This window comes from Rhamphochromis sp. 'chilingali' (assembly GCF_963969265.1).
Source record: "Rhamphochromis sp. 'chilingali' genome assembly, chromosome: 2".
NCBI classification, from domain to species: Eukaryota; Metazoa; Chordata; class Actinopteri; order Cichliformes; family Cichlidae; genus Rhamphochromis; species Rhamphochromis sp. 'chilingali'.
Window position 1 is genome coordinate 25,446,092 of NC_137930.1, and position 24,052 is coordinate 25,470,143.

The following is a 24,052-nucleotide window of genomic DNA, read 5'->3' on the forward strand; positions in this document are numbered from 1 at the left end:
AAATACATTTATTGGATACTTTATTAGCCACACCTTGCTAGTACTGTGTTAGACTCCCTTTTCCTTTCAGAACTGCATTAATTCTTCATGATATAGATTCAACAAGGTGCTGTAAACATTCCTCTGAGATTTTAGTTCCTATCGATATGACAGTCAACAGAGTTACTGCAGGTTTGTCATCTAAACATCCATGATGTGAATGAGGGGATGGCCGTGATCAGCCATACACAGGTAGGCTGTGTTGTTGGTGCGAAGTGGCTCAAAATGTGCCAAGAAAATGTTATACCGGTAGCAGCAGCAGCCTGAACCATTAAAACAAGTCAGGATAGATCTATGCTTTCATGTTGTTTACACAAAACCACGACTCATCAGACCAGGCAACGCTTTCCATATTTGCTGTTGTCCATGTTTGACGAGGCCGTGGCATCAGTATCCTGTTCTTAGCTCACAGTAGTAGCAGCCTGTTTGGTCTTCTGCTGTTGTAGCCCATCTGATAAAAGATCTGATATGTCATGTGTAGTCACAGGTGCCTTGCTGCATACCTTGGCTGTAACAAGTGGTTATTTTTGTTACAGTTGCCTTCTTATCAGCTCAAACAGTCTGCCCATTCTCCCTCCTCCTCTGGCACCCACAAGGCATTTTTGCCCAAGAACAGCCACTCGCTGGATATTTTCTACTTTTTTTGGACTGTTCTCTGTAAACCCTAGAGATGGATTTATGGGAAAATCCCAGCAGATCAGCAGTTTCTGAAATACTCAGACTAGTCTGTCTGCCACCAACAATGTTCTTATATCAACTTTTATCGCCTTTCTTCCTGATTCTGAAGCTCGGTTTGAACTTCAGCAGGTCGTCTTCATCATGTCTAAAGACACTGGACTGCTATCACGTGATTGGCTGATTAGATATTTGCATTGATAAGCAGCTAAAGAGGTGCACCTAACAAAGTGGGGGGTGAGTATCATTAAGGTCCTCAGAAACTTTCACATATGTGCAGTTCATAGAATAGAGTCTGTGAAGGTTCTCAGTCATCCAGGTCATCGTAGTCTAAGGAGCTTGGAAAGAAAAGCGTCTGGACTTCTTTCAGTTGCTTGAAGACGTTTCACCTCTCATCCAAGAAGCTTCTTCAGTTCTAAGGGTCAATGGTGGAGAGTCCCAGATTTAAGCCCAGTGGGAGTAACCCCCCAAAGAGGGACAAAGGACCCCCTGATGATCCTCTACCTAATCACATGAGCCAAGGTGTGTAAGCGGGTGTGGGTCCCAGTCAGCCAGGGTTTCGGGTGAGCTCATTGTGAAACCTGGTCCCACCCTATCATGTGATTTCCTGAGGTCAGATGGCCCAGGATGTGAGTGGGCGTTAAGGCGTCTGGGAAGGGATCGCAAAACTGGGTTATAGATGGCAGACAGTTGGTGTCGTAAACCACCGCCTCTGTTCAAAGATGGTCGCTCACAGTGGACGTAAATGGCTTCTTTCACTCCTCTTTCAAACCATCTGTCCTCTCTGTCCAAAATGTGAACGTTGGCATCCTTGAAAGAGTGACCTTGTGTGTGTGGGCTTCCGGTAAACTTCGATGTTGAGGTTGCCGTTCTCTTCAATGTGCACAGCGCAGTCCAGGAAAGGCAAACAATTGTCCTTTGTGTCTTCCCTGGTGAACTTGATGTTTTTATCCACAGCGTTAATGTGAGCAGTGAAGGATTCCACTTCTTGTGTCTTGATTTTGACCCAGGTGTCGTCCACATATCTGTACCAGTGGCTGGGTACTCTCCCTTTAAAAGAGCCAAGAGCCTTTCTTTCCACTTCCTCCATGTAAAGGTTGGCTACAATAGGTGACAGCCATGTTTTTGTCTGTAGAAACCCTCGTTGTATTTGAAATATGTAGTGGTGAGGCAGAGGTCTAACAGTGTGCAAATCTGATCGGGTGTGAAGTTGGTCCTGTCTTCCAAGGAGCTGGAGAAAGAGAAGACAAATGGTAAACGGTAAACTTCAACCTCAGTTTACCGGAAGCCCACACACACGGACCAGTACCTCCTTGGCTCATGGCTCATGTGATTAGGTAGAGGATCATCAGGGGGTCCTTTGTCCCTCTTTGGGGGGAAACTCCCACTGGGTTTAAATCTGGGACTCTCCACCATTTGACCCTTAGAACTGAAGAAGCTTCTCGGATGAGAGGTGAAACGTCTTCAAGCAACTCAAAGAAGTCCAGACGCTTTTCTTTCCAAGCTCTTTAGATAGAATAGAGTTGGAACTAATTTTCATTTCTGATTCAAGATCCACTGATTATAAGATTTGAAAACTTTGAATCAGTTTGTATAACTTTAGCAATTCCCAGCTTTTCCTGCAGCTTGAAAAATCTCTGCTGGGGAAATAAGGCCTGAGCCACCTCATGTTGGTGCTTTCTCACTTCGAGGACATTTTGAAGCAGTTATGCATGCTCACCACTGGATGGAGCACTTTGTGTGCTTTGTGATTTAATGGCACCATATCTTAGGCTCTAAAACTTTTCAAACACTTAACAGAGTCACAGCTGAAGTTGAGCATATTTTTTTAAGCTGTTTTCTCCCAGACGCTTGTTTGTATCCGTCTCTGTGTGTCTGCACTCCGTCCTCCTTTAAAGACATTCTGACTTCTGTAAACAAAGTCCAGTGGTCATACTTTTGCCTCAATAAGGCAATGCTCCTCACTTTTTTTTGCCACTGTTAACTCCTTATTTTCCACCCCGATGATTCGTCTGGAGCACTCCAGTAGAGCCACGGTCAAAGTTTATATGAGGTTATGCGCCATAAATTTTCACATGGCATCATCCAGAATCCACTAACAAGAGGAGGAGGGACTCTTCTGAAGGTGACAGAGATGGATGAACCAGGACCTGATGTGTTTCTTTCTTCTTCTCCTCCTCCTCTTTCATCCCTTTTTGGGTGGTTCGTGTAAGCAATCTGCACTCTCTCTCCAAACATGCATCCTTACGAAGCGCTGCAGTGTGAGGTGTGATGCAGGGCTGAGCTCCCACAGCTCCCCAGAGAACTTTAAAGGAGGAGCAGGGAGAGGAGCAAGGCGTGCTGACTCCTAAAGATCACCACAAAACGCACCCTGAAACAGGTGAGTCACACCAAACCTCAGCAGCTGCCAACCCCTAATCTGAGTCTAATTTTCACAGTCTTGTTTCTTTGTGCTTCCCATGTTGTGTCAATGAGTACTAGATTTTTCCAGTGTCTCAGCACATAGTTGCACGCTGTTATCAGATTCTTTTAGTAATGCTTGCTACATTACTATATTTGTACGTGTTTTTCCCGCCTCTGTGCCGTAGTCAGGCATCTGCTGCGATAAACTGAGACGTCCTTCTGTGTCGGCAAAGGCTCACAGAGTAGTTTGTATTAAAATTACTGACTGCATGCAGACGAATTCTTCAGATCTATCTGTAAAACCTGTGCTTTAATTTTACTGTAAACAGTGAGAACTATCTGGCCTGGTTGGTCAGAAATAATTCAAGTATTTTTAATCCTGTGTCAGTGATTAACTTTGGATTATTAAGGCGAAGTTGTTGCTAAAAAAACAACAACTAAAAAACCCAGAAAGTCAAGAATTATGTCAGTATGTGTTAGGACAGCTCTGTTATCATACAGCCAGGTTCACCTGTCAGACATGGAGTCAAAAACTGATGGCAAATCATCGCTAACCAGCGAAGAACTGGCTGCTATTGAGGATGAAGATGTTCTCAACAAGATGGTGAGTGAGTTATAGGTGGCTTCAGCCAATCAAATTATCCATATCACATCTATGCAAAGAAAAAGCAGTGAGATAATTGTTGTTTCGTTTCCATTTTGCCATCCTGTGTGTTCTAAACTGTGTAATTTCTGACATTTAAATTCAGTTTTATTGATACAGCACCAAATCACAACAACAGTCACCTCGAGATGCTTTATATTATAAGATAAATGTCTTACAGTATCAAAGAGACATGACCAGCTGGGTGTTGAAAGGAAAGGAAAGGAAAGGGAGACAGGACAAAACACAAACTATGGGAACGAGAAGGTCAATTTTAATGACATAAAGCAGCGGCGAATAAACACAAGGAGAATGAAAACGGGTGAGCGGAAAAGAAACGCTCAGTGCTCATCATGTGAAGTCAACATTCTGAGGCTATAGCAGCATAACTATGACATAATTAAGGATCACCTGATCCAGCTTGCCATTATAAGCTTGTTGTGATCCTCATCTTAAAACTAGAAAAGGTGTCTGTCTCCTGAATCCAAACTGGGAGCTGGTTCCACAGGCGAGGGGCCTGATAGCTGAAGTCTCTGCCTTCCACTCTACTTTTAGAAACTCTACACTGTATTTGATGTAATGCAATGTTTTAAATGATTCTCACTCAGTTTTCTGCTTTAGTTTAGTAAATTTTGGGGGGATTTCTATCAACTTTCAATTCAAGTTGAAATTAAAACCTGTTTCGTTAACTTATTTCTTTTTTTTTGTTTTTTTTTGTTAAGTGACAATGCTAAGTTTCACTTATTGTATAACTTAAACTTAAACTGTAACTTAAATCTGTTGGGTTGATCTGAGTTGTTAACTTAATTTAATTAAATCACATGTTACCAGTTGACATAACAATGATCTTTTTTGGGAACCACAAAAACACTTATATGTGCGGAGAATGGTTTTAAATTCAGTTCAATAATTCTTTTAGTAGTTCTTTTATTTCTAGTTTAAATCTGGGCCAATGATGAGAAGCTAATATGGGCAAAATATTAAATATGATCTCCCTCTCTCTCCTGAGAGAATAACTGCAACACTTTGGATTAATTGAAGGCTTTTTAAGGAGCTTTCAAAACAGTCTGATAATAATGAATCACAGTAGTCCAGCTGAGAGGTAACAAATGTGTGGGCTAGTTTTTCAGCATCGCTCTGGATTATTGCACAGATGACAAAAAGCAGTCCTACATATTTGTTTAATGTGCGCGCTGAATACATATCCTGGTCAGAAAAACGACTCCAAGATTCCTCACAGTGTTACTGGAAGCCAAAGTAATGACATTACTTAGGACCAAGTAACCTCAGTTTTGCCTAGATTTACAAGACATGCCTGCAGTCATATAAAAATATTCTGAAAGACCGGATTACAAGGTGGTTTATAATATTTTTTCTTTATATTGTTTCTGTACCTGTAATTATCTTTTTAGCTCGACAACACCTCAGATTTTGAAGAGAGACGGATGATCCGTTCTGCATTAAGGGATCTCCTGAAGAAAAAAAGAGGTGAAATCTCAGGAAAACTTTGACAGCTCTGTCAAATAGTGAGGGGAAGTGCTATAATCATGACTCATTTGGTCCTTTGCTTTCCTTTTTCTTTCTTTAAATTGCCTATCATCAGAAAAACGGGAGCAGGAGCGAGGGTTAAGGCAGCAAAACCTAAGACAGCAAGGTCTGAGCAAAGCGGGAACGACAGGCGGGACCGTTAGCATAGGAAGGGCATCCATGAACCAGCAGCCGCCAATAAACAGTAACTGTGAACCCCCTAATGTCTGTTAATGCATCATCCTGCACTTCAGTTTTAATAATTTTGACACTTTAATTCTCTTCATCATTTTAGAACCAAGCAGCCAGCCATCTCCATCAGCAGCTACTCCCTTTAACAGGACAGGAGGCAGGTGAGTCACATGCGAGGCGGTGTAGATGAACATTTTTGCAAAAAGGGGATTAAAGAACAATCATCTGCTTCTTTGATATAGACATTATGCTTCAGCTCAATGAGCGGGAAAATGCTCAAAGCATTTGCCATGTGAAAAGATGAGGTGACCCATACTTTTGTGTCTTTGTTTCCTCTCCTCAGCAAGGCCAGTTCTGCTGCTGCTGCTCCTCCTGCTGCGGCACCCAACGCTAAGAATGTCAAACAGATGCTTCTGGACTGGTGCAGGGCCAAAACAGAGCCATATGAGGTAAATATGCCCTACCTCACTCTGTCTATGAATTATTGCCCCGTGGAGCTACACATAGCCCTGACTCTTATGTCCCTCTTGCTGCCACTTTTCCCTCTAAACTTATCCCGCTCTGGTATGAAACAGGGGGTGGACATTCAGAACTTCTCCTCCAGCTGGAAAGACGGCATTGCCTTTTGCGCCCTGGTGCACCGCTTCTTCCCTGACGCTTTCGAGTACTCCATCCTCAACCCCAACAAGCCCAAGGAAAACTTCCAGCTGGCTTTCAACACTGCGGAGTGAGCTCTCCTTCCTTATATGTCCTATCTGCAAAAACTCGAGCTTTGAATTATAAATAACAAAGTAACTTTACACTTACATTGTTTCTCTCAAGTCATTTTTCACTGACATTTGCACTTTCTGCAGGAGGTTGGCAGGCTGCCCCCCTCTGCTGGATGCCGATGACTTAGTCCGGATGAACGAGCCCGACTGGAAATGCGTGTACACATATATCCAGGAGTTTTACCGCTGTCTGGTGGAAAAAGGCCTGGTTAAAACCAAGAAGCGGCCATAGACTCAGAAACTTCGGGAGTTGCTGTGATTACAGTTTTTACAAATATTACACACATTACAGAAAGCTGATGTCAAAAGGGACAATGTTGTGTGCTTTTTTTCAACTAAATATTTACATCTCGCCTCCGATCACATCTGGCTCATGTATCACTTGAATGTGCCAAATGTGTAGTATTCATATTGGTTTGTGTGTGTTAGCAGGGGCTTGTGGGTGTCTGTGCTCTCAGTGGACAGCTGGCGCTTTGGATCAGTACATTCCAGTGAGATTACACATGTGTATTAATCCCACAGTCACAGGGAGATTCTGGGAACAACTTTTATGATGATGCTGTTAAGGGCCAGAGAGTGTAAGCACTACAGATCCATTTAATAAATATTAGTTCCATTATATGCGTTGTACCCCCTACTGTTATATTGATAAAAATGGTACTAAAGCATTTCCCTGATGCCATTTTCTCCAGCAGCTGGTGGTGTGCTGGATACTTTAATGAACAGTTTACAATTTGCCTTGACATGGGGCGTGGAGTTTAAAAGACGTGGGCTGTCTGCAACTCTGACTATCTCACCTTTAAAATTTGTGATCAGAACTTAATATATATACTTTAGGGCCATGAAAGGGAATGATTGTACAGCCTACATCTTTACAAACTTCAAAAAACAGAATTGGGTACACAAGTTTGAATTTATTCTGGATTGTCCCTAAGCCACAAATGATCAACAATGTCTTTAAACTTGACAAGTCCAAGGCCTGTTAATTTCTCATTAGTGATCATGATTGACTACGACTGGTAGTTTGTCTGGCAGCATAAAGGATTTATTTGATAGGATCAATACTCAGAATATTGAGAAAGTCTAAAGATGGAGAATTGCCAATTTGCACAAGTTAGGAAGGTTTTTCTGAGCCATTTCTAAGCAACTGCAGGTTCCAAGATCATCAGTTCAAACAACTGTATACAAATACGAGTTATTCTGATATGTCACCACTTTGCATAGATCTGGAAGAAGATGAGAGGAAGTTGGTCAGCATTTTCAGGAACAATCCAGGAACCTCTGAGGCTCAGCCTGCCTGCCAAGTCATAAACTGGAAACTGCTGAGAAAACCAGCATCACTATCCACACTGAAGGGTGTTTTACATCGCCATGGAGATAGAGGATGCTGACCAAGACAGAAGCCCCTGCTCCAAAATCAACACCTTCAAGCTTGACTGAAGTCTGCAGATCCCCACATGGACAAGGCAAATGCCTTATGAAGAAGAAAATGTATTATCAGACAAGACCGAGATAGAGCTATTTGACTACAGTGACAACGGGTGTGTTTGGAGTAAAGGTAAAGCTTCCACACTTACCAGCTTTTAAGCATGGTGGTGTTAGCATAATGCTCTGAGGCTGTTCTGCTGCCAGTCGTACTGGTACGTTGCACAAAGTGGATGGAATATTGAAGGAGAAGAACAACCTCCAAATTTTTCACCTTCACCTCAAATCAGCAGGTGGATCATTGAACAGTTGATGGTTCCAACAGCACAGTGATCCCAAACACATCAAAACAGGTTTTTGAATGGATAACGCAGGCTTATACTAAGCTTCTGGAGCGGCTTTCCCACAGCCCTGATCTCAACCCTATTGAAAATTTGTTGACTATGCTTAAAAGCCGGGTCCAGTCAAGGAAACCAACTAATGTAAATGAACTCTACCAGTTCTGCCAAGAAGAGTGATGAAATATCCAGCCAGAACTGTGGCAGAAGCTTGTTAAGCTTAAGCTTAGCAGCTTGCTGAGAATCCCTGTACGAAATATTAGTGGGGTATATATTTAAATCTGTGTGGATCAGAAAAAATATAAAATTAAGTCAAACTTGTGCACCCAATTCTTGATTTTTAGAGTCTTTTTCCATCCAGGAAAAAGAACAGTACAAAGAAATCATTAAAAGCCCCAAATTACCATGACATTCATGCTCATGCTGCGTGGATGTAAACTCCTGATCACAAATGTTCCCTTTTTCTTGCTGTTATGTTTCTTATGATGCCTCACACTTTATTTTCTGGAATCTCTTGTATGTTCACAAGAGTTTTTCTGATGTGCATTTAAATGCAGTCCAGCAAAATCTGTAGAGTAATTTTCATACCTTGCAAAGAATCAAAATTAAAGGCTTTATTAAATGCTCTTTTAGAGAAAATGTTGTATGTAGTCAGTTTGGTTTGAATGCATTGTCACTGTATAGACTGGCCCTACTACTGGCCCAAACAGTAATAACAGTACTTTTGAGGTAATATGTTTTCTGTTGAGACACGGTTGCTTTTTGCAGTTGTTTACTGCGCAAGCTTGTGTGTATTAAGGAATATAATACAAACGTTAAAAAAAAAATGCAAAGTCACAAACATTATACATCAAAATTCTGTTTCTTGATAGGCTCGACAAAAAAGCTCGGCATAAACACCATCAGTTGCTATTAACGCTTATTATTTTGTTCGTTTAATGGATTGTTGTGATGTACATAATATTACATAATATTACCAGCTGCCAGTGCCCAAAGTGAAATTTAAATATTGACATATGGATCAATTCGTGCTATCAGTGACGCACTAATGTCAGATTAATGCGTCAGTGATAGGACAGATGCTCAGTTATTTCTGGCCGGCTGCATTTTGGCAGCTGAATTTTGTTTTGCTTGTCCTGCTCTGCCCACCCCCTGGTGTTCATGCTTTTATCTAGGGTGTATGTGTGATGGAGAGAGAGAAGGAGAGGTTGTGTGCTGGGAAGACAGAGAGGGAAAGAGAGGCGCTGGGTCGGTGTAAGACTGCTGTGCAGGAGGTGCAGGCGGGATGCTGACTACAAAGTGCACAGCTGCACCGGCGAACTGCGCGAGGTAGCCAGAGGCAGCGATAGTAAGTAGGATGAGGTATAATCAACTGCTGTATCACGGCACAGGCATCAACATGCAAGAGTCCGGGCGCATCAACCGTGACCGTTTTCTGTCCTGACAGTCCGGCGGCGGCGCAGGCTGCACCGTGACAAGACGATCCACAGTACCGACGGGTCGCATCAGCCCTGCAGACCGGACGAGACTGTCTCCGGACATCATCGATTTTACTCTGTGACAGCCAGCTCACGTTCATAAGTGTGCGAGAAAAAGAAAAGAAGAAGAAGAGGACTGATGAATGTGTGAGCTCACCTTTTCGTTCACCTTGGAAATATAACAACGCATGAAAGGTAATTTTCTCCCCTCACAGCGTCAGTGTGAGGGGAGAAACAGCCGCTGTCTTTGTGTTTGTCTTGGTTGCACCTGTAAAACTGCGTTTTTTGTTGTTGTTGTTTTCTATAAGTCTCTTACCTTTGTTTAAAACGGAGCTGTCATTCAGACTTGCAGCCTCATGGGGGGGTGCATATGTGAAAGGCCCACCGGCACCGGGTTTTAAGCTCCAAAAGTTTCCTCTTGACTTCAAACCTGTGTGATCGCTATTACTCACAGCTCTGTTTCACGGGTTATTGCTGTGATCACGTGAATTTCTCAGTTACAAAGATGTCCTCATTTGAACGTCATTCATTATTAACAGAGGTGTATAATTTATGAGTGGAAGGACTTTAAACAAAATGGAGGGAGGCACCTGTCCTTCTTATGTCAGGCATCCTCTTTCATGTAACCACAGGTGTAGATTTTAGGGTTGAACACATTTGACTCCATAAATAAAATCAGAGAAAATGCTTCTAAAATCTTTTTTTTTTCAGCAATGCTTCATTCTTTTACTCTGGAAATATTATTTATCCCTGCAATATCCAAAGCTCACAACACTGGATCTTTTCTCCTAAATGTAATTAATCCCACTAAGCCCACGAACACACACCCTGTTTTGATGTCAGTCAGAAGCTGCAAAGCTTGACTTCTGATAATTTGCCGGAGCACAGAAAGAAATGATGAGGATGAGGTTTAATGTTAGGACATTAAAAATGTTGTTAGTTTATTAAATAACCTTAAGTTTGTGTCATTTGTTATTTTCGGTAAGTCTCAATAACATAGCCAAGAAAAAAACGATTGTATAAAATGTGCAGGAAGTTTTGAATGTGGATTTATTAGTGAATCTGTGAAAAAATAAGAGGTGTGCATTTACTTTACTCCAAAGAAAAGGCACAAACTGTCAACTTGTTAAGCATCAACATCCAGGCAGAAACAAAGGAGTGGAGTGCAGGAGAGTAAATCAGCCTATATGTGTCCACTCACCAGAGATGAGCTCATATCTATCTATCTATATGTATATATGTATATATATATATATATATATATATATATATATATATATATATATATATATATATATATATATATATATATATATATATATATATATATATATGTATATATATATATATATACAAAATTGAGACAAAAAGCCTGAAAGACTCACTGCATTATATTCCAGGAGGCTGTTGTAAATTGTTATTTGTGGGGTTAGTTTTGACATTTCTAAACAGAAAGAAACAAATTGGAGCATTAAAATTACCAGAATGCAGGAAATGAAGTGTACAATGCTTCAAATTTCCTAGGGGACTAACACGTACCCCAGGTTAATGTGTCTCCTCCTGAATATTCAAGCGGAACTGACACCTACGCTTGTGACCCACAGCATCTGTTGACATTGCCTGATGTGCTTCATTATCTGCAGCTGTGTCTGATCCCCTTTGCTTCCCTTCTGACTGAACTCAAATGTTAAAGTGAGAGATTACAAAAAGCAGTGTGCTCTAAAAGCACATTACAGCCCTATTCCTTATCTAAATAACTACTAACAATCTTTTCTTTTGCTTTGTAAGAGGGTCAGGGGCTAATTAACTGTGCTTAGCAGCTAGGGTGTAATCCAGGACGCAGCAGGCCTAAAGTTAGTTCCTTAGCCCAGTTGCCTAGTCATGATAACATCATCAGTGATGCCAAGGGAGGATGATGTGGACAGGTACTCAAAATAATGTAATACTCTTTCTCATTTTCCACTCACTGCAGGCACTTCTTTTGCTCTTCCAATTGTGTGCTGACAAGCAATGTTGCAATTTTGTGCCTTTTTTACATTCTGCAAGCAGAATCACTGTGATTTCTTTTTCCTTTAAACACCATTAAGAAAAATGTCATAAACACGATGTTACAGGTTGATGGATCGCCTGCCGCAGAAACAAGTTGGCACGGACCCTTGTGGCCATAAAGTACAGCCTGGAAACTGTTCATTAATTGGAGCTGGTCTGGATTTACCTCCACAACTCCAAACACAGGAAGCACCTCTAAGCAGCCAGTCGGAAAAGCTCAAGAAAACGTCTGGATTGAATCCCATGCAGGTGGTCGTTATGCCAAAAAGGGGGACTGAGCAGATGCAGTCAGGGCAGACGAAGCCTGCGTCCACTCCAGTAACACTGGCATGCATAAGCCGACCAAGGCCAACTGCTCTTGGAAATAAACCAAGGCAAACCAGAATTTCAGTGGAGCCATCCAACGAGATAGATTTGATCCCTATTTGCATCCCAGGACCTCAGAGTACAAACATACTCCTACACTCCCCAACAGATTCTTCATTGCCTCCTCACAGTCCTCATTCTCCCCATTGCCCCCAGCCTTACCTGAACCCCACCCCCTGCCTTCCTCCACCACCACCACCACCATCCCCTCCTCCCCCTCCCCCCCCTCCTCGCCAGCCATCACCTCACCTGCCCTCCAGCCTAAGCTTCAAGCCCAGCCTCAGCCCTCAGCCCCAGAAGACCCCCTCACCTGGAAGCTCAGCACAGAGCCAGCTTCAGTCTGAGAAGCCAGGAGGAGAGAACAATGACTTCAGGTGAGAGAAACAATGTGTGTGGCTGTTTGCCCATTTTGTGTTGAAGCACAGCTACAGATGCTGTCCTTCAGTCAGGGCTGATAAGAGAGCTGATGTGTGCCAGACCACATCACATAAATCACAGCAGCAAATTTCACTAAAAGCTTTTTGAACTGACAGAGTGACACGGCCACATTGTGTTGGTAGATTTCCCAGAGGCACTTCTGTTGTGTTTATTTATTTATTTAACCTTTATTTAATTAGAAGGTCCCTTGAGATTAATACATCTTTTTCAACAAGGAGACCTGGCTGAGGAGGCACACCATTATAAAATTAGAAATTATAAAATCAGTGCTTACATGTTATACAAAGTAAAGCAAGTCAAAGTCAATAAGTAACGCAATACAAAATATCAAGTTCAGTTTATGAATAGCAGTTGCAGTCTTTGGTTACAGAAGAACATATATGAGTGCTCTGAAGTCTCCCAGGGAGATAAAAGCTTTCAGCTTAATTGTCCTCTGAAGGTTATTCCAAGACCAAGGTGCAAAACGGGATACTGTTGTATCCTATACTGTTCTACCAAGTTCAGAAAAATCCTGAGTACCCTAAAAAGGAGCCACTAAGAGAAACGCAAATCATAGCAGCTGTTTAAAGGGGTTAGGAGTTTACACCGATAAGAAGGGAATTTACCCAGTATGGCTTTGTACATAAATTATGGTTGTCTCCTTTGGGTTAACGAAGGCCAGGGAAGCAGATTATAAAGTACACAGTGATGTGTACCAGACAATAAAGTGTAAATACTACACATCATGTAAAAAATGAAGTGCAGAGGTGGCAGCATGCATGTAAATAATGTCACCATAACCAAGTACATTTAAGAGTGTAGCCTATGCAAATGTTTTCTTAATTGATCAATTAATAAGGCCCTATTTCAATAATAAAAACCAAGCCTGACTTTCAGCTTTTTCGCCAAGTGCTTAATATTCAGCACTAAAGGAAAGTTGGCATCCAACCAAATACTTCTCTCCTACGGTTCAAAGACCGACATTGTCTAAGATTTGAAAGCGATTTCTAGAAACCAACATGAGCTCAGTTTTTTTAGGCATGTGAATGAATTATAACCTTTCAGTGATGCCCGCAATTCCTAAAAGTCATCACTTGTTTGAAACTCACAAACAGCCTAAATCACCGTAATGACTAAAGAGGAAATGATGGTGTCATCTGCATAAAGGTTCACGTTAGCTCTTTAGCTTGAGGCATATTCTTCCCAATGTTCTCAATTAAAAATAGAAAATAAAACAGGACCCAAAACTAAACCTTGGGGTATTCTGTTCTTTAGGAAACTTGGTTTGGCACTGTGTTCTATATAAAGTGAAGCCCTGTAACTCAAACCAGTATCACTGAATCTGCCTAACAGCAACTCATTGTAAGCAGAACCTAATGCATTTGAAAGATCAGAAAAAAACATAGCAGCACAATGCTCTGTCCTACTTAGGGAATTAATAATATCATTTGTTACCAAAACACTGGCTATTATGGTACTAAAACCCAATTTGAGAACAGACCTAGTTTGACTTAGGACTTAAGTCAGACAAATATTGTTTCAGGTGAGTGTTTATTTCAGACTCTTGAAATTTGGCAGGGTATAAAGTTTATATATCACTGGCAATAATTGGTGCCCAGTCTTATATAAGAGGAGAACACAGGCTGCTTTCCATATTTTAGTAACAACATTAGTCTACAGACTCAGATGGGAAAAATGTAATTAATAAGCTCAGGATTAAAATCAGCTGCAAGCTTTACAAGATAAGCATCCATACCGTCAGGTGTGGTTGACACTTTTGGGGGGGTGAATGGATTTCAAAGCTTTACAGATTACAGCAGCAGAATTGGTTCTATAAACAAATGGATCCATTGATAATAATAATAATAATAATAATAATAATAATAATAATAATAATGGACAGAAGGTGGCCTAGAGTGCTTTAGAGAAAGCCACAATTACATTCCAGGTCAAAAAAATCCAAACAGTTTCAAAATACATGAAATGCTGAAAACACTGTTTTGATGTGTTAACTCATTATTGTGAAAAAAAAATCACAATGATTTAGTTTTCATTAAAATGTGTTTAGAATTTATGGGTTGATGATAATTTATATTATAAATTAGGACACACTGATCTCCCTACTTAAGCTACCCTTACAAGTCAAAAGTATCAGGACTGGTATCTGCAATACTGCACCTGTATTTTTCTGGAATCAGATCGATGTCAAAATTTGCATTATCGCACAGCACTATTGTACATGTAAAACTAAAGGTTGTGCTTCAGATGTCTTAAAACGCCTTTTAAAAACATAATGCAGTTTGAGCTTGGGTGATTTTAAGTTTCTTAAACAAGCAATGGCACGTTATAATTACAAAATTCTGCAACAGATGAATATTTGTTAATATTTGTTGGGCACATTTGTAAGAAAAAGGTCTAATAATGTTGAGATATTTGGATCTTTTGGACTGAATGAAAAAATGATGTCAAAGGCTGTTTAGATGACACCAAGTTTAACAGCTCTCAAATTCATCCAAAGGCACTTTTTTTCCCTGGTTTTTTTTTTTTTTTTTTTTTTTTTGGTGTAATGTAGCTCACAACAAATCATATCTGCACACTTTAAATTATGAATAAATGGCTATCGGCAGAGCAGAATATTAACTCTAATGATGTGCTTTTATTTCTGTAAATAAGCACTGTAACTAACAACAGGATGTCTATTTACATAAATTATTTGACCCCGAACGTGTGTCTCTGCTAATAAAACCATTTTGTCAGTGCAGAAATTGCATATCCAAATAATGACAAGCAAAATGTGCAGAGGTGTAAAGCTGATTCACTGAGTCCATTTAACCTCAAATATTTTTTTTTCTGGGGAAAAAATGCCAAATACTTGCTGGTTCCAGCGGTTCGAAAAACAGGATGTGTTTCTTTTTCTTGATCTCACGTTAAAGCAAAGTGAATCAGTGGTTCTCACTGTTTCTGTTAACCGAGGAAAATCACAAACCAAAGAAACTGATGGTTAGATGGAGTCTTAATTAATTATTTTGGATATTTCAGCACAAAATAATCAAACTGGTAATTCAAAGGATGATTAGCTCCATACTTTCTTTTTATCTTTGCCATAACTCATCCACAATCACACATGCACACACACAGACACACAGGCAGGCAGAATACTTAGTCATCATCAAGGGATGCAGAGGTGCTTAATTGTGCTTATCTTTTTTTCTGTACACAGAAACCCTGATGAAAGCTCTTTCTCTGAGGATTACAGCATGGATTACGTCCTTGTTTACCTTAAACTATAGAACTCATGCAATTTTTCCACTGTTTCTGTCCTTTCAAAGGGTGTACATCATCACATGGAACGTGGGATCAGCTGTGCCGCCAGATGACATCACTTCTCTCTTTGGACCAAATGTCTCCGATGGGAACATTGACATGTTTATCATCGGGTAAGCAAGTAATTCTGCACGGCTCAGCGGTGCCAAAGAGACAGCCGTGAATGCCCACTCAGTCATCTGTGTTCATTTTGATTCTTCCCCTCCTGTTACCCATCACTGTCCTTTTTTTTAGTATTATTATTTTCATTTTGACATTTCTCTACTTTCTGGCACCATCCAGACTCCAAGAAGTCAACTCCATGATAAACAAAAGACTGAAGGATGTTCTTTTCTCAGACCAGTGGAGTGAGCTTTGCATGGACACACTCAGCCCTTTTGGATATGTTTTGGTCAGTAAGGAGTGAAATCTGTTGTCCTTCATAACCTTTAGCGCCATTAGAATTGTAGTTTCTTTTGCTATGGATATATTATTTTTCATCCATCTCATGTGTTCAGGTGGCGTCCCAGCGAATGCAGGGAGTGCTGCTGCTGGTTTTCTCTAAATTCTGCCACCTTCCATTTCTCAGAGGTGTGCAGACACAGAGTACACGCACAGGACTTGGGGGATACTGGGTACGTGCTACACATTACAGAGTGCTGCTTTGAAACCAGCTGAGATTCATGATGTTGCAAAAGTTGAAGTGGGCTCATGTCACTGGGGGTAGCAAGGGAAGATATAGTGTGTGTGTGCTCCCTTCTGCCAGCAGGTGCATGCATGCCTGGGTGCATATGTCAGTGTGTGACCTTCCTGTGCATGTTGATGTCAGCATCACCCCTGGCTGCTGCTGGTGCAGTCTCCTTCTCTTTGAGGTCAGTGCAGCAGCAGCAGACTGTCTGGCTTTCTGGTGTTGTGAGTGTTGGGGAAAAAAAACAACACGACCTTGTTCTCGAGCACAGATCTGGTTGATATACGCTGATGTTTGTTTAATTTTAAATCTTGTCTGCATAAGAGGTCCTTTTGACGCTGCATGCTTCGCCCTTTCCTGTCATTTTAAGGGGAATAAAGGCGGCGTCAGTGCAAGGATGACCATGTTCGGCCACCCCGTGTGCTTCCTCAACTGTCACCTGCCAGCTCACATGAGGAACCTGGAACAGAGGATGGAAGACTTTGAAAGCATCCTGCAGCAGCAGCAGTTTGAAGGAGGGGCTGCTACTGGTGTACTAGACCATGAGTGGGTGACTTTTCTTTTTTTTCTTTTTCTTTTTTTTAATAAAAGGTCTAATTAACTGAAAAAAGCTTTGCACACCCATACAAAGTGATGTTATTATTAAGTTATAACAATGAACAAATCCCACACATATATTTGTTAAAAAATGTTTCCTGCTTTGATCGAACCTCTTGAACCCTTAGCATGCACGCTTAATTTAGCTAATAATGATATGTATTTATGTTAATTTTTTTTTAATTGAATCTACATAGGCACAGTGCACTACAGTGGTAAATTGACTGTTTTATTCTTTGTATCTGTGCTCTCTTCCTGAAGTAAAGGCCTCTTTATTCTGTTCCCAGTGTCGTGTTTTGGTTTGGGGATTTAAATTTCCGTATTGAAGACTATGATATCCATGTGGTGAAATGTGCCATTGACAGCAATAAGCTGCCTCTTCTGTGGGAGCGGGATCAGGTGAGGCACCTTCAGCATTTTAATAAAGCATTCACACATTCACAGAGACAGATGGATTTTTCTGGAAGGCTTCATGCCACCTGTTTAATCAGACACTACAACCAACAGAGGGAGCTGTAGCACAAAAACCTGTGTTTAAATAATAATTATTTCTAATATTATAATTCTGGAATGTTTGCCCTACTCTGTAGCTCAACATGGCTAAAAACACAGAGCTCATCCTGGAAGGCTTCATGGAGGGACAACTTAAATTCCCACCTACTTATAAGTTTGATGTAGGCACTCATACCTACGATACCAGGTTGGTTCAGTCATCTCTATCTAGACCCTGTTTACACTTGGTTTTAAAATGCATCTTGGGCAATCAGATCCCAAGTGGAGACACACTATGATCCTAAATTTTAATATGTCAGGATGTTTCTCTGATAAGGACATAACACAAAGTGTCATCAGTGTAGTCGTCTTTGACTTTGAAGGACATCCACTCAGTCTCATCAGGTGGAATAGCATGGACACATATTATGAATCAGTCACACCAGAATAGAAATAGGATTGTAACCTTCTTGTGACTATAGGAAAAATTGGTGGTTGCCTGGTAATTGCATTATTATTGTTCCATCTGGTAAATGATTGCCATTTGATTGTCCAAAGATTGAATACGCAACACTTTTAACCTCTGGACAACAGTTTCAATTGCAAGGTGATAACACAAATCAGCTGATCAGAGGCAACCTGCCTCCAAACTGTCACGGTCAACCAGTCAGACCGGCTCATACAGATTGATGGAGGGTTTCAAATACTTGTCACCAGATTGACAACACAACAGAATCAAACTGAATCAGTCTGATCTCTTTGCAATGGGGGACTGGACTCAACTGGTTGTATTCTGGTTAGACTTCTATATAACAGTAAGGTAGCTGAGCGTATGTATCATTTTGCAGTAAAGTTGCTGTCCTGCAGAAACTATGTAACTATTTATGGAATTTCTGTTTCAAATGAGGATCTAAATGTAAGTAGTGAATGTGAATTTCTGTGCATGTAGAAAGCAGCAGATTTGTGATTTTCACAGTTTTATCAAAGTTAGCTCCTGTATCATCACAAACAGACTGCTTCTATTTGCCAACTTGACCGCATTCAGTCTCAAGCTACTAACAGACTGACTCCATCCTAATGCCGTTGTATTGCCATCTTGACTCACCTTGAAGACAGCAATTAACTGTGAGTGGTCACAAACCTGGTCCTCATCTTTAAAGTAATCATCTATAAGGCAGAATTGTCACAAGTTTCATAATAATTTTGACCCTTTTGCTGTTTCCAACAATCGTTTTCCCTTGTGGGAACAACAGCATTTATTCTTGAAACAGATCTGAACATTTTTGTAACTATTGTGTGTGATAACTGAGGGGCTCTTTCAACTTCAGCTTATCAACCTTGGCCGTAAACAGAAGTGAGCATTAGGGTTGGAGTAGCAAGTATAAATGATGATGAATTATCAGCTCTCCAGTTGGTGTTCAGATGTCTGAAATGCATTTTAAAACCAAGTGTAAACAGGGTTGTTGATTTTATTGTCTAAAAGCAAAGTTTCCACCGCTTATAACCGTGTGTCTGTTTCTCTGTCAGTGCTAAAAAGAGGAAACCTGCCTGGACAGATCGCATCCTATGGCGTCTTCGCCGCACTGGTTCACCAGTTCCTACCCACAATGCAGCACTGCAGCGTGGCCTGACCTCGTGGTTGGGGGGGGCAACTAAAGTGACACAGCATGCGTATCGCAGTCACATGAGTTTCACCATCAGTGACCACAAACCTGTTTCTGCCCTGTTTTCACTACATGTGAGACAATGATTATCATATGACCTCAGATGAAGCATGCCATAATTACATCTCTGTGTTGTTACATTGCTAGGTTGTGCTTTATCTAACTATCTATAACTTATCTCCTAGTTCCCATTCAGGGTGGATATGCCTCTGGTGGAACTGCAGGTAAACAAGGAATGGTGCAAAGCCTCAGATGCTACAGTCAGATTCACTGTTGCATCAACTTATCAGCGCAGCTCATGGGACTGGGTGGCAATATACAAGGTAAGTCTTAAGTTTATAAATTATTACACATATTTCCCACAGTGTCAGCACCTGCAATTATCTTCCTGCAGGTTGGATTCAGACATCACAAAGATTATCAGGCGTATGTGTGGGCCAAAGCGGAGCATGCAACGCAGGTGAGCCTTAGCACAAATTCACAAATATGTTTTGAGCTGAACTCAGAGATACTCTGTCTGGTTTTCTCTCCACAGGTGACATTCTCAGAGGAGGATTTGCCGAGAGATGACTGTGAATATATCCTGGGTTACTACAGTCATAACATGAACAGCATTGTTGGATTGTCATCACCAATTCAGGTAACACGAATTATAGAACAACGTGAAGCAAATGCATTCCTGTTAGTCAAGAACAGATCCAGGTACACAGGTACAATCATCAGCCACTTAGGTATGTCTTCCTAGCACCAGGGTTAGGGCAAGGTGCTGCAAAACATTCCTCTGAAATCTGGGTACATATTGACATTATAGGATCACACAGTTAATCACACAGTTGCTGAAGATTGATGAAACATAGCCGTAGTTTCCTGTTCTTAGCTGACAGGAGTGGCACCCAGGGTGGTGTTCTGCTGCCATAGCCCATCTGCTTCAAGGTTTGACATATTGTGCACATGTGAGTGAAGTTGCCCCCCCCCCCACCTTCTAAAAATCCAACAAAAGTGGTATCAAACGTTTGTGCTACATTTGTGCTGGTTTGTGCTGCAAAAATTTGGTTTCTGCTGCAAAGATTTTCGTTTGTGCTGCTATCATTTTAAAGATATTCAAGAAATTTTCTGTGTTGACCTTTTGACCTTTACATTTTCGTTAATATCTTTAAAACGGAAGCAGCACAAACGACAATTTCAGCAGCACAAACCAGCACAAACATAGCACAGTTGAATGATACCAGTTTTGTTTGATTCCATTAATGTGGGGGGGCTGGTTGACCTCTGACGACCTCTAGAAATTTTTATTAATATCTTTAAAATGATAGCAGCACGAACCAGCACGAACGTTTGATACCACTTTTGTTGGATTTGAAGAAGGGGGGGGGGGCAACTTCACTCACATTATTGATATGTGATCATCTTTTACATGCATTGGTCATAACCAGAGGATATTTGGATTATTGTTGCTCTCCTATGGATATTTTCTCTTTTTCAGTCCATACTGGCTGTGTGGGATAATCCCAATAGATCAGCAGTTTCAGAAATACTGAAACGAGCATGTTCAAACCAACTTTAATCACCTTTCCTCCTAGTTCAGATGTTCAGTTTGAACTTCAGCAGGTCATCTTGACCATATCTATACGTCTATATGCACTGAGCTGCTACCATATGATTGACTAGTTGGATATTTGCATCAATAAGCAGTTGAACAGGTATAAATGGCATGGCTAGTGTATACTGTATATATAAGTAAACTGTATATTATATTTGCCATTTAAATGCAAATATAATAGCAAAAAAATCCGATTCTATCCACTAAATGTGAATATTTCCAGGATCTGTTTGTCCTCTGTGAGAGTGAAGTAATATCTGACAAATTTCCAGCTGTTTGACTGACAAAACAGGACGCATGAATAAGGCAGCTGGGCTTATCAAAGAGAAAAACATGAATATTTTATCATAAAACTTCTTAATATGTCCGCTACTTTTCATTTATCTGAGTCAAAATATGGAGATTAAACTGCTACCACTGTGCAAGCAGTGAAATTACCCCCACTTTACCTGGCCACAACATTAAAAATCTGCTCGAAAATGCAGATTGTCAAAAGACACGAAGTGCCTGATATCTTTAAGTTAATTATTATTTTTAATTCACTTGCACTTATTGTACTTACTTGTAAAGCATATTGACCGTTGTGCCGACATACGTCTTGTCCTCAACAGATCAACATGCCAGTTCACAGTCCCACCGTGTGTCGCTCCGAGAGCTCCGATGTCAGCTCTGAAGATGACAGCACTCTTGTTCTGCTGGCTCCAAACTCCCGCAGCCCGAGCCCTAAAGCGGGCAAACACCACCACCGTCACCGGCGCAGTCGCAGCCCTGCACTTCCTGCTCTTTCATCTAATCCCCTCCCTTCTCTGCAGAGCCTCAGCCTCGGGCCTCGCTCCAAAGAGAGCCAGACACGAAGCCGCTCTCCCTGCTCTAAAAAGGAGCGGCTGATGTCCCCCGACGCCGTGCCATCTCCCACCATCAGCCCGCTCAGTCCTCGCAGCCCTGTGTCTCCAGGTAGTGTGGTGACTGCACCAGAGGCCCTGGTTGCTGCTATCCTAGGTGAACCCAGACCAGCTCAGGTTAGCCCCACAGGGGTGAAACGGATAGGAAAGACAGGGGAAACAGACACTGCAAAGAAAATGAAGATCAAGAGTTAAAATGAGACTGTGTATGAGCGGGAAAAAAAGCAATATCCATCAAATCAGAGTCTGATCTGACCCCCGTGTCACTGTGCTCATAGTGTCACAGGGCATTTATTGACTCCTAATGTAGTTTGCAAACATTCCTTTGCTTTCCCAGTGCTTTTATAGACTCATAAGCTATATCATTATGTAAACAAGCATACAGAATATGAGGCTAAAGTTGGAGCAAACCTGTGACCGATATGAACAGATGTTATTGACAGCAATATGGATCCATGTAAACATGGATCCATATTGCTGTCAATATGTCAGTTCTGCATCAGAGTAAGGACCTTGGATCACAAGTATTGATGGTATCACAGTTAACAGCAGAGTGTGTGTGTGTGTGTGTGTGTGTGTGTGTGTGTGTGTGTGTGTGTGTGTGTGTGAGTGGTTTTGTGTAGACCTTTGTGCTAAACCATAAATATGTCAAACTTTCATTTTGGAACACATGATGGTTTAAATGTTTAACTCTATAGGTCTTGGTCTGTATTCATAAAACAAATCCAATGCATCCAAATCATTCCAAATCTGAAATCTACATGTGACTGTGAAAACTTGAACATCGCTTTTTGTGGATACAGCCCCTGTTCTATAGGGCACCTTGAGTGACTGTTTAGGCTAATAATGTGTTTCTTTGGCTCCCAGGAAACTGTGTTGTGTCATCTATGCGATTGTGCAAATAAAAGAGCAAATGCAAACTAACAAATGCAGATTATTGGATGACATTATGCTGTCAAGAAAAAGCATACGTTTGTACATTCGTGTGAACTCACTTAACCCTCAGTTCAGATATATCTTACTTGCATTCCTGCTTTAAGTGAACAACAACTCATGACTCCACTTGGACTTCAATATTTTGATTCAGAGAGACTTTGAAAGACCAAAGGTCAAAATTAGCATTCGTCTTCAATCCCCTGGCAAATGTTAACAGCCAAACATGTTACTAAAGTCACGGGGTCACAGGAAAGGTGTGTTTGATACGTCATTTACAAACTATTATGGATCACAGGAAAGGGAGATGCAATACAAGTTGCCACTTAACTTGGGGGTTTAAATTTGGCGATTAATTGGATTCAGTTCAGTTCTATATATAAAACACCACTTCACAAGAAGTCATTTCCAGATGCTTTATATTGTAAGGTAAAGATCTTACAATACAGATGGAGAAGCCCAATGATCCAATAATCACCTATCTCGCACTTGGCGAGAGTGGGGAAGAAGAACGCATGTAGAGACTTTCGGGTGTAGTCTCTATGTAGGGGCAAAACAAATTGTCCTTGTTTTTTCTAAAAATGGTAACATTTATCGACCAACAGTGAAAATGGTTGTCAAGAGCCCCATACCCTTTGTCGTAATAATAATGATAACGAGTGAAAACTAAGAATTTGTAAATTCGTAATTTGTAAATTTGTAAAAAAGAGTTCAACACTTGTCTGTACAAAACAGGCAAACAAACTACTGCGATCATTCTGTCTCTACACAGCCATCACTGATCTCCTCAGAATCTGTTTTACTTTCAACTTCCTGCAACAATGCGTCAGGTTTGCCTTTCTTTGACCCCACAACAGAGGCTATAATGTTTTCTAGGTGAGGATTTCCCTTTGCCTCCTCCTCAACTCTTTCCAACACCTCCACATACTCGTCTTTCTTCAGATTGTCCACATAGTTTTCAAATATAGTGAGCAGAGGAAAGGCGTACGCAATCACATTCTCACTAAGATTCGGAAACCCATAGAAAAACCCGCCACTGTGCAGACCAAACACTCGTCCGTCGGCATCGAAAACCGGGGAGCCGGAAGAGCCGTGGTAGCTACATGAGAGTGTTGTAGGTGACGTAGATATTTCCATACGGGTCATTTTTGATCTGCTGATTGATTTCACAAAGACTGCAAAATTCCTCGCAGTCTTCTACATTTTCATTATTCTCAGCGTTCTCTCGCCTCTCTGACGACGCACGTAGGACTCTTTTTTTTTCACTCCTCCTCCTGGGCGTCCGACGACACAGGCCTCGCCGCCTGAAGGCACATGTCCAAATCTCTTAAGGAGCCCTGGCGGCACTTTCTCTGTTTCCAGCTTAAGTATGACATAATCTAACTTATCGTTGCCGATGAACACCTTAGCGCTGAGGTTGTTCCTGTCTGATTCTTGGTCTTCAAAGTTAAAGACCACAGTAACGTTTAAAAATTCACACCAGTTAGGTGTGTTTGATTTAACCCAGTAGTCGAATAAGTGGGCGTTGGTCAAGACAAAGTTGTCAAATAG

The 24,052-nt window shown here is 41.1% G+C and overlaps 2 protein-coding genes across 2 annotated transcripts; both read left to right on the forward strand.

Moving 5' to 3' along the window:
• Window positions 1-2,939: 2,939 nt before the first annotated feature.
• Window positions 2,940-6,620, forward strand: smtna (smoothelin a). Its single transcript, XM_080875606.1, has 8 exons — window positions 2,940-3,094; window positions 3,619-3,721; window positions 5,173-5,248; window positions 5,364-5,492; window positions 5,583-5,640; window positions 5,823-5,928; window positions 6,055-6,206; window positions 6,334-6,620. Exons 2-8 carry the CDS (start codon window positions 3,638-3,640, stop codon window positions 6,479-6,481), a joined length of 753 nt encoding a protein of 250 aa, XP_080731732.1. The 5' UTR covers window positions 2,940-3,094; window positions 3,619-3,637; the 3' UTR covers window positions 6,482-6,620.
• A 2,982-nt stretch (window positions 6,621-9,602) lies between these two features.
• Window positions 9,603-21,930, forward strand: inpp5ja (inositol polyphosphate-5-phosphatase Ja). Its single transcript, XM_080874308.1, has 13 exons — window positions 9,603-9,685; window positions 11,605-12,279; window positions 15,652-15,759; window positions 15,929-16,037; window positions 16,144-16,260; window positions 16,684-16,859; window positions 17,198-17,309; window positions 17,501-17,610; window positions 18,930-19,140; window positions 19,252-19,389; window positions 19,461-19,526; window positions 19,602-19,706; window positions 21,278-21,930. The coding sequence occupies exons 2-13, from the start codon at window positions 11,609-11,611 to the stop codon at window positions 21,761-21,763; spliced, it is 2,409 nt and encodes an 802-aa protein (XP_080730434.1). The 5' UTR covers window positions 9,603-9,685; window positions 11,605-11,608; the 3' UTR covers window positions 21,764-21,930.
• The last annotated feature ends 2,122 nt before the right edge of the window (window positions 21,931-24,052 follow it).

Bases quoted from the DNA above. Each gene is read 5' to 3' on its own strand.
- inpp5ja (XM_080874308.1), top strand. From the start codon at position 11,609: ATGGATCGCCTGCCGCAGAAACAAGTTGGCACGGACCCTTGTGGCCAT. The intron at 12,280-15,651 runs GTGAGAGAAACA...GTCCTTTCAAAG, and splicing joins GGAGAGAACAATGACTTCAG to GGTGTACATCATCACATGGA. The intron at 19,527-19,601 runs GTGAGCCTTAGC...TTCTCTCCACAG, and splicing joins AAGCGGAGCATGCAACGCAG to GTGACATTCTCAGAGGAGGA.
- smtna (XM_080875606.1), top strand. From the start codon at position 3,638: ATGGAGTCAAAAACTGATGGCAAATCATCGCTAACCAGCGAAGAACTG. The intron at 3,722-5,172 runs GTGAGTGAGTTA...TTATCTTTTTAG, and splicing joins AAGATGTTCTCAACAAGATG to CTCGACAACACCTCAGATTT. The intron at 5,493-5,582 runs GTAACTGTGAAC...TCATCATTTTAG, and splicing joins CCAGCAGCCGCCAATAAACA to AACCAAGCAGCCAGCCATCT.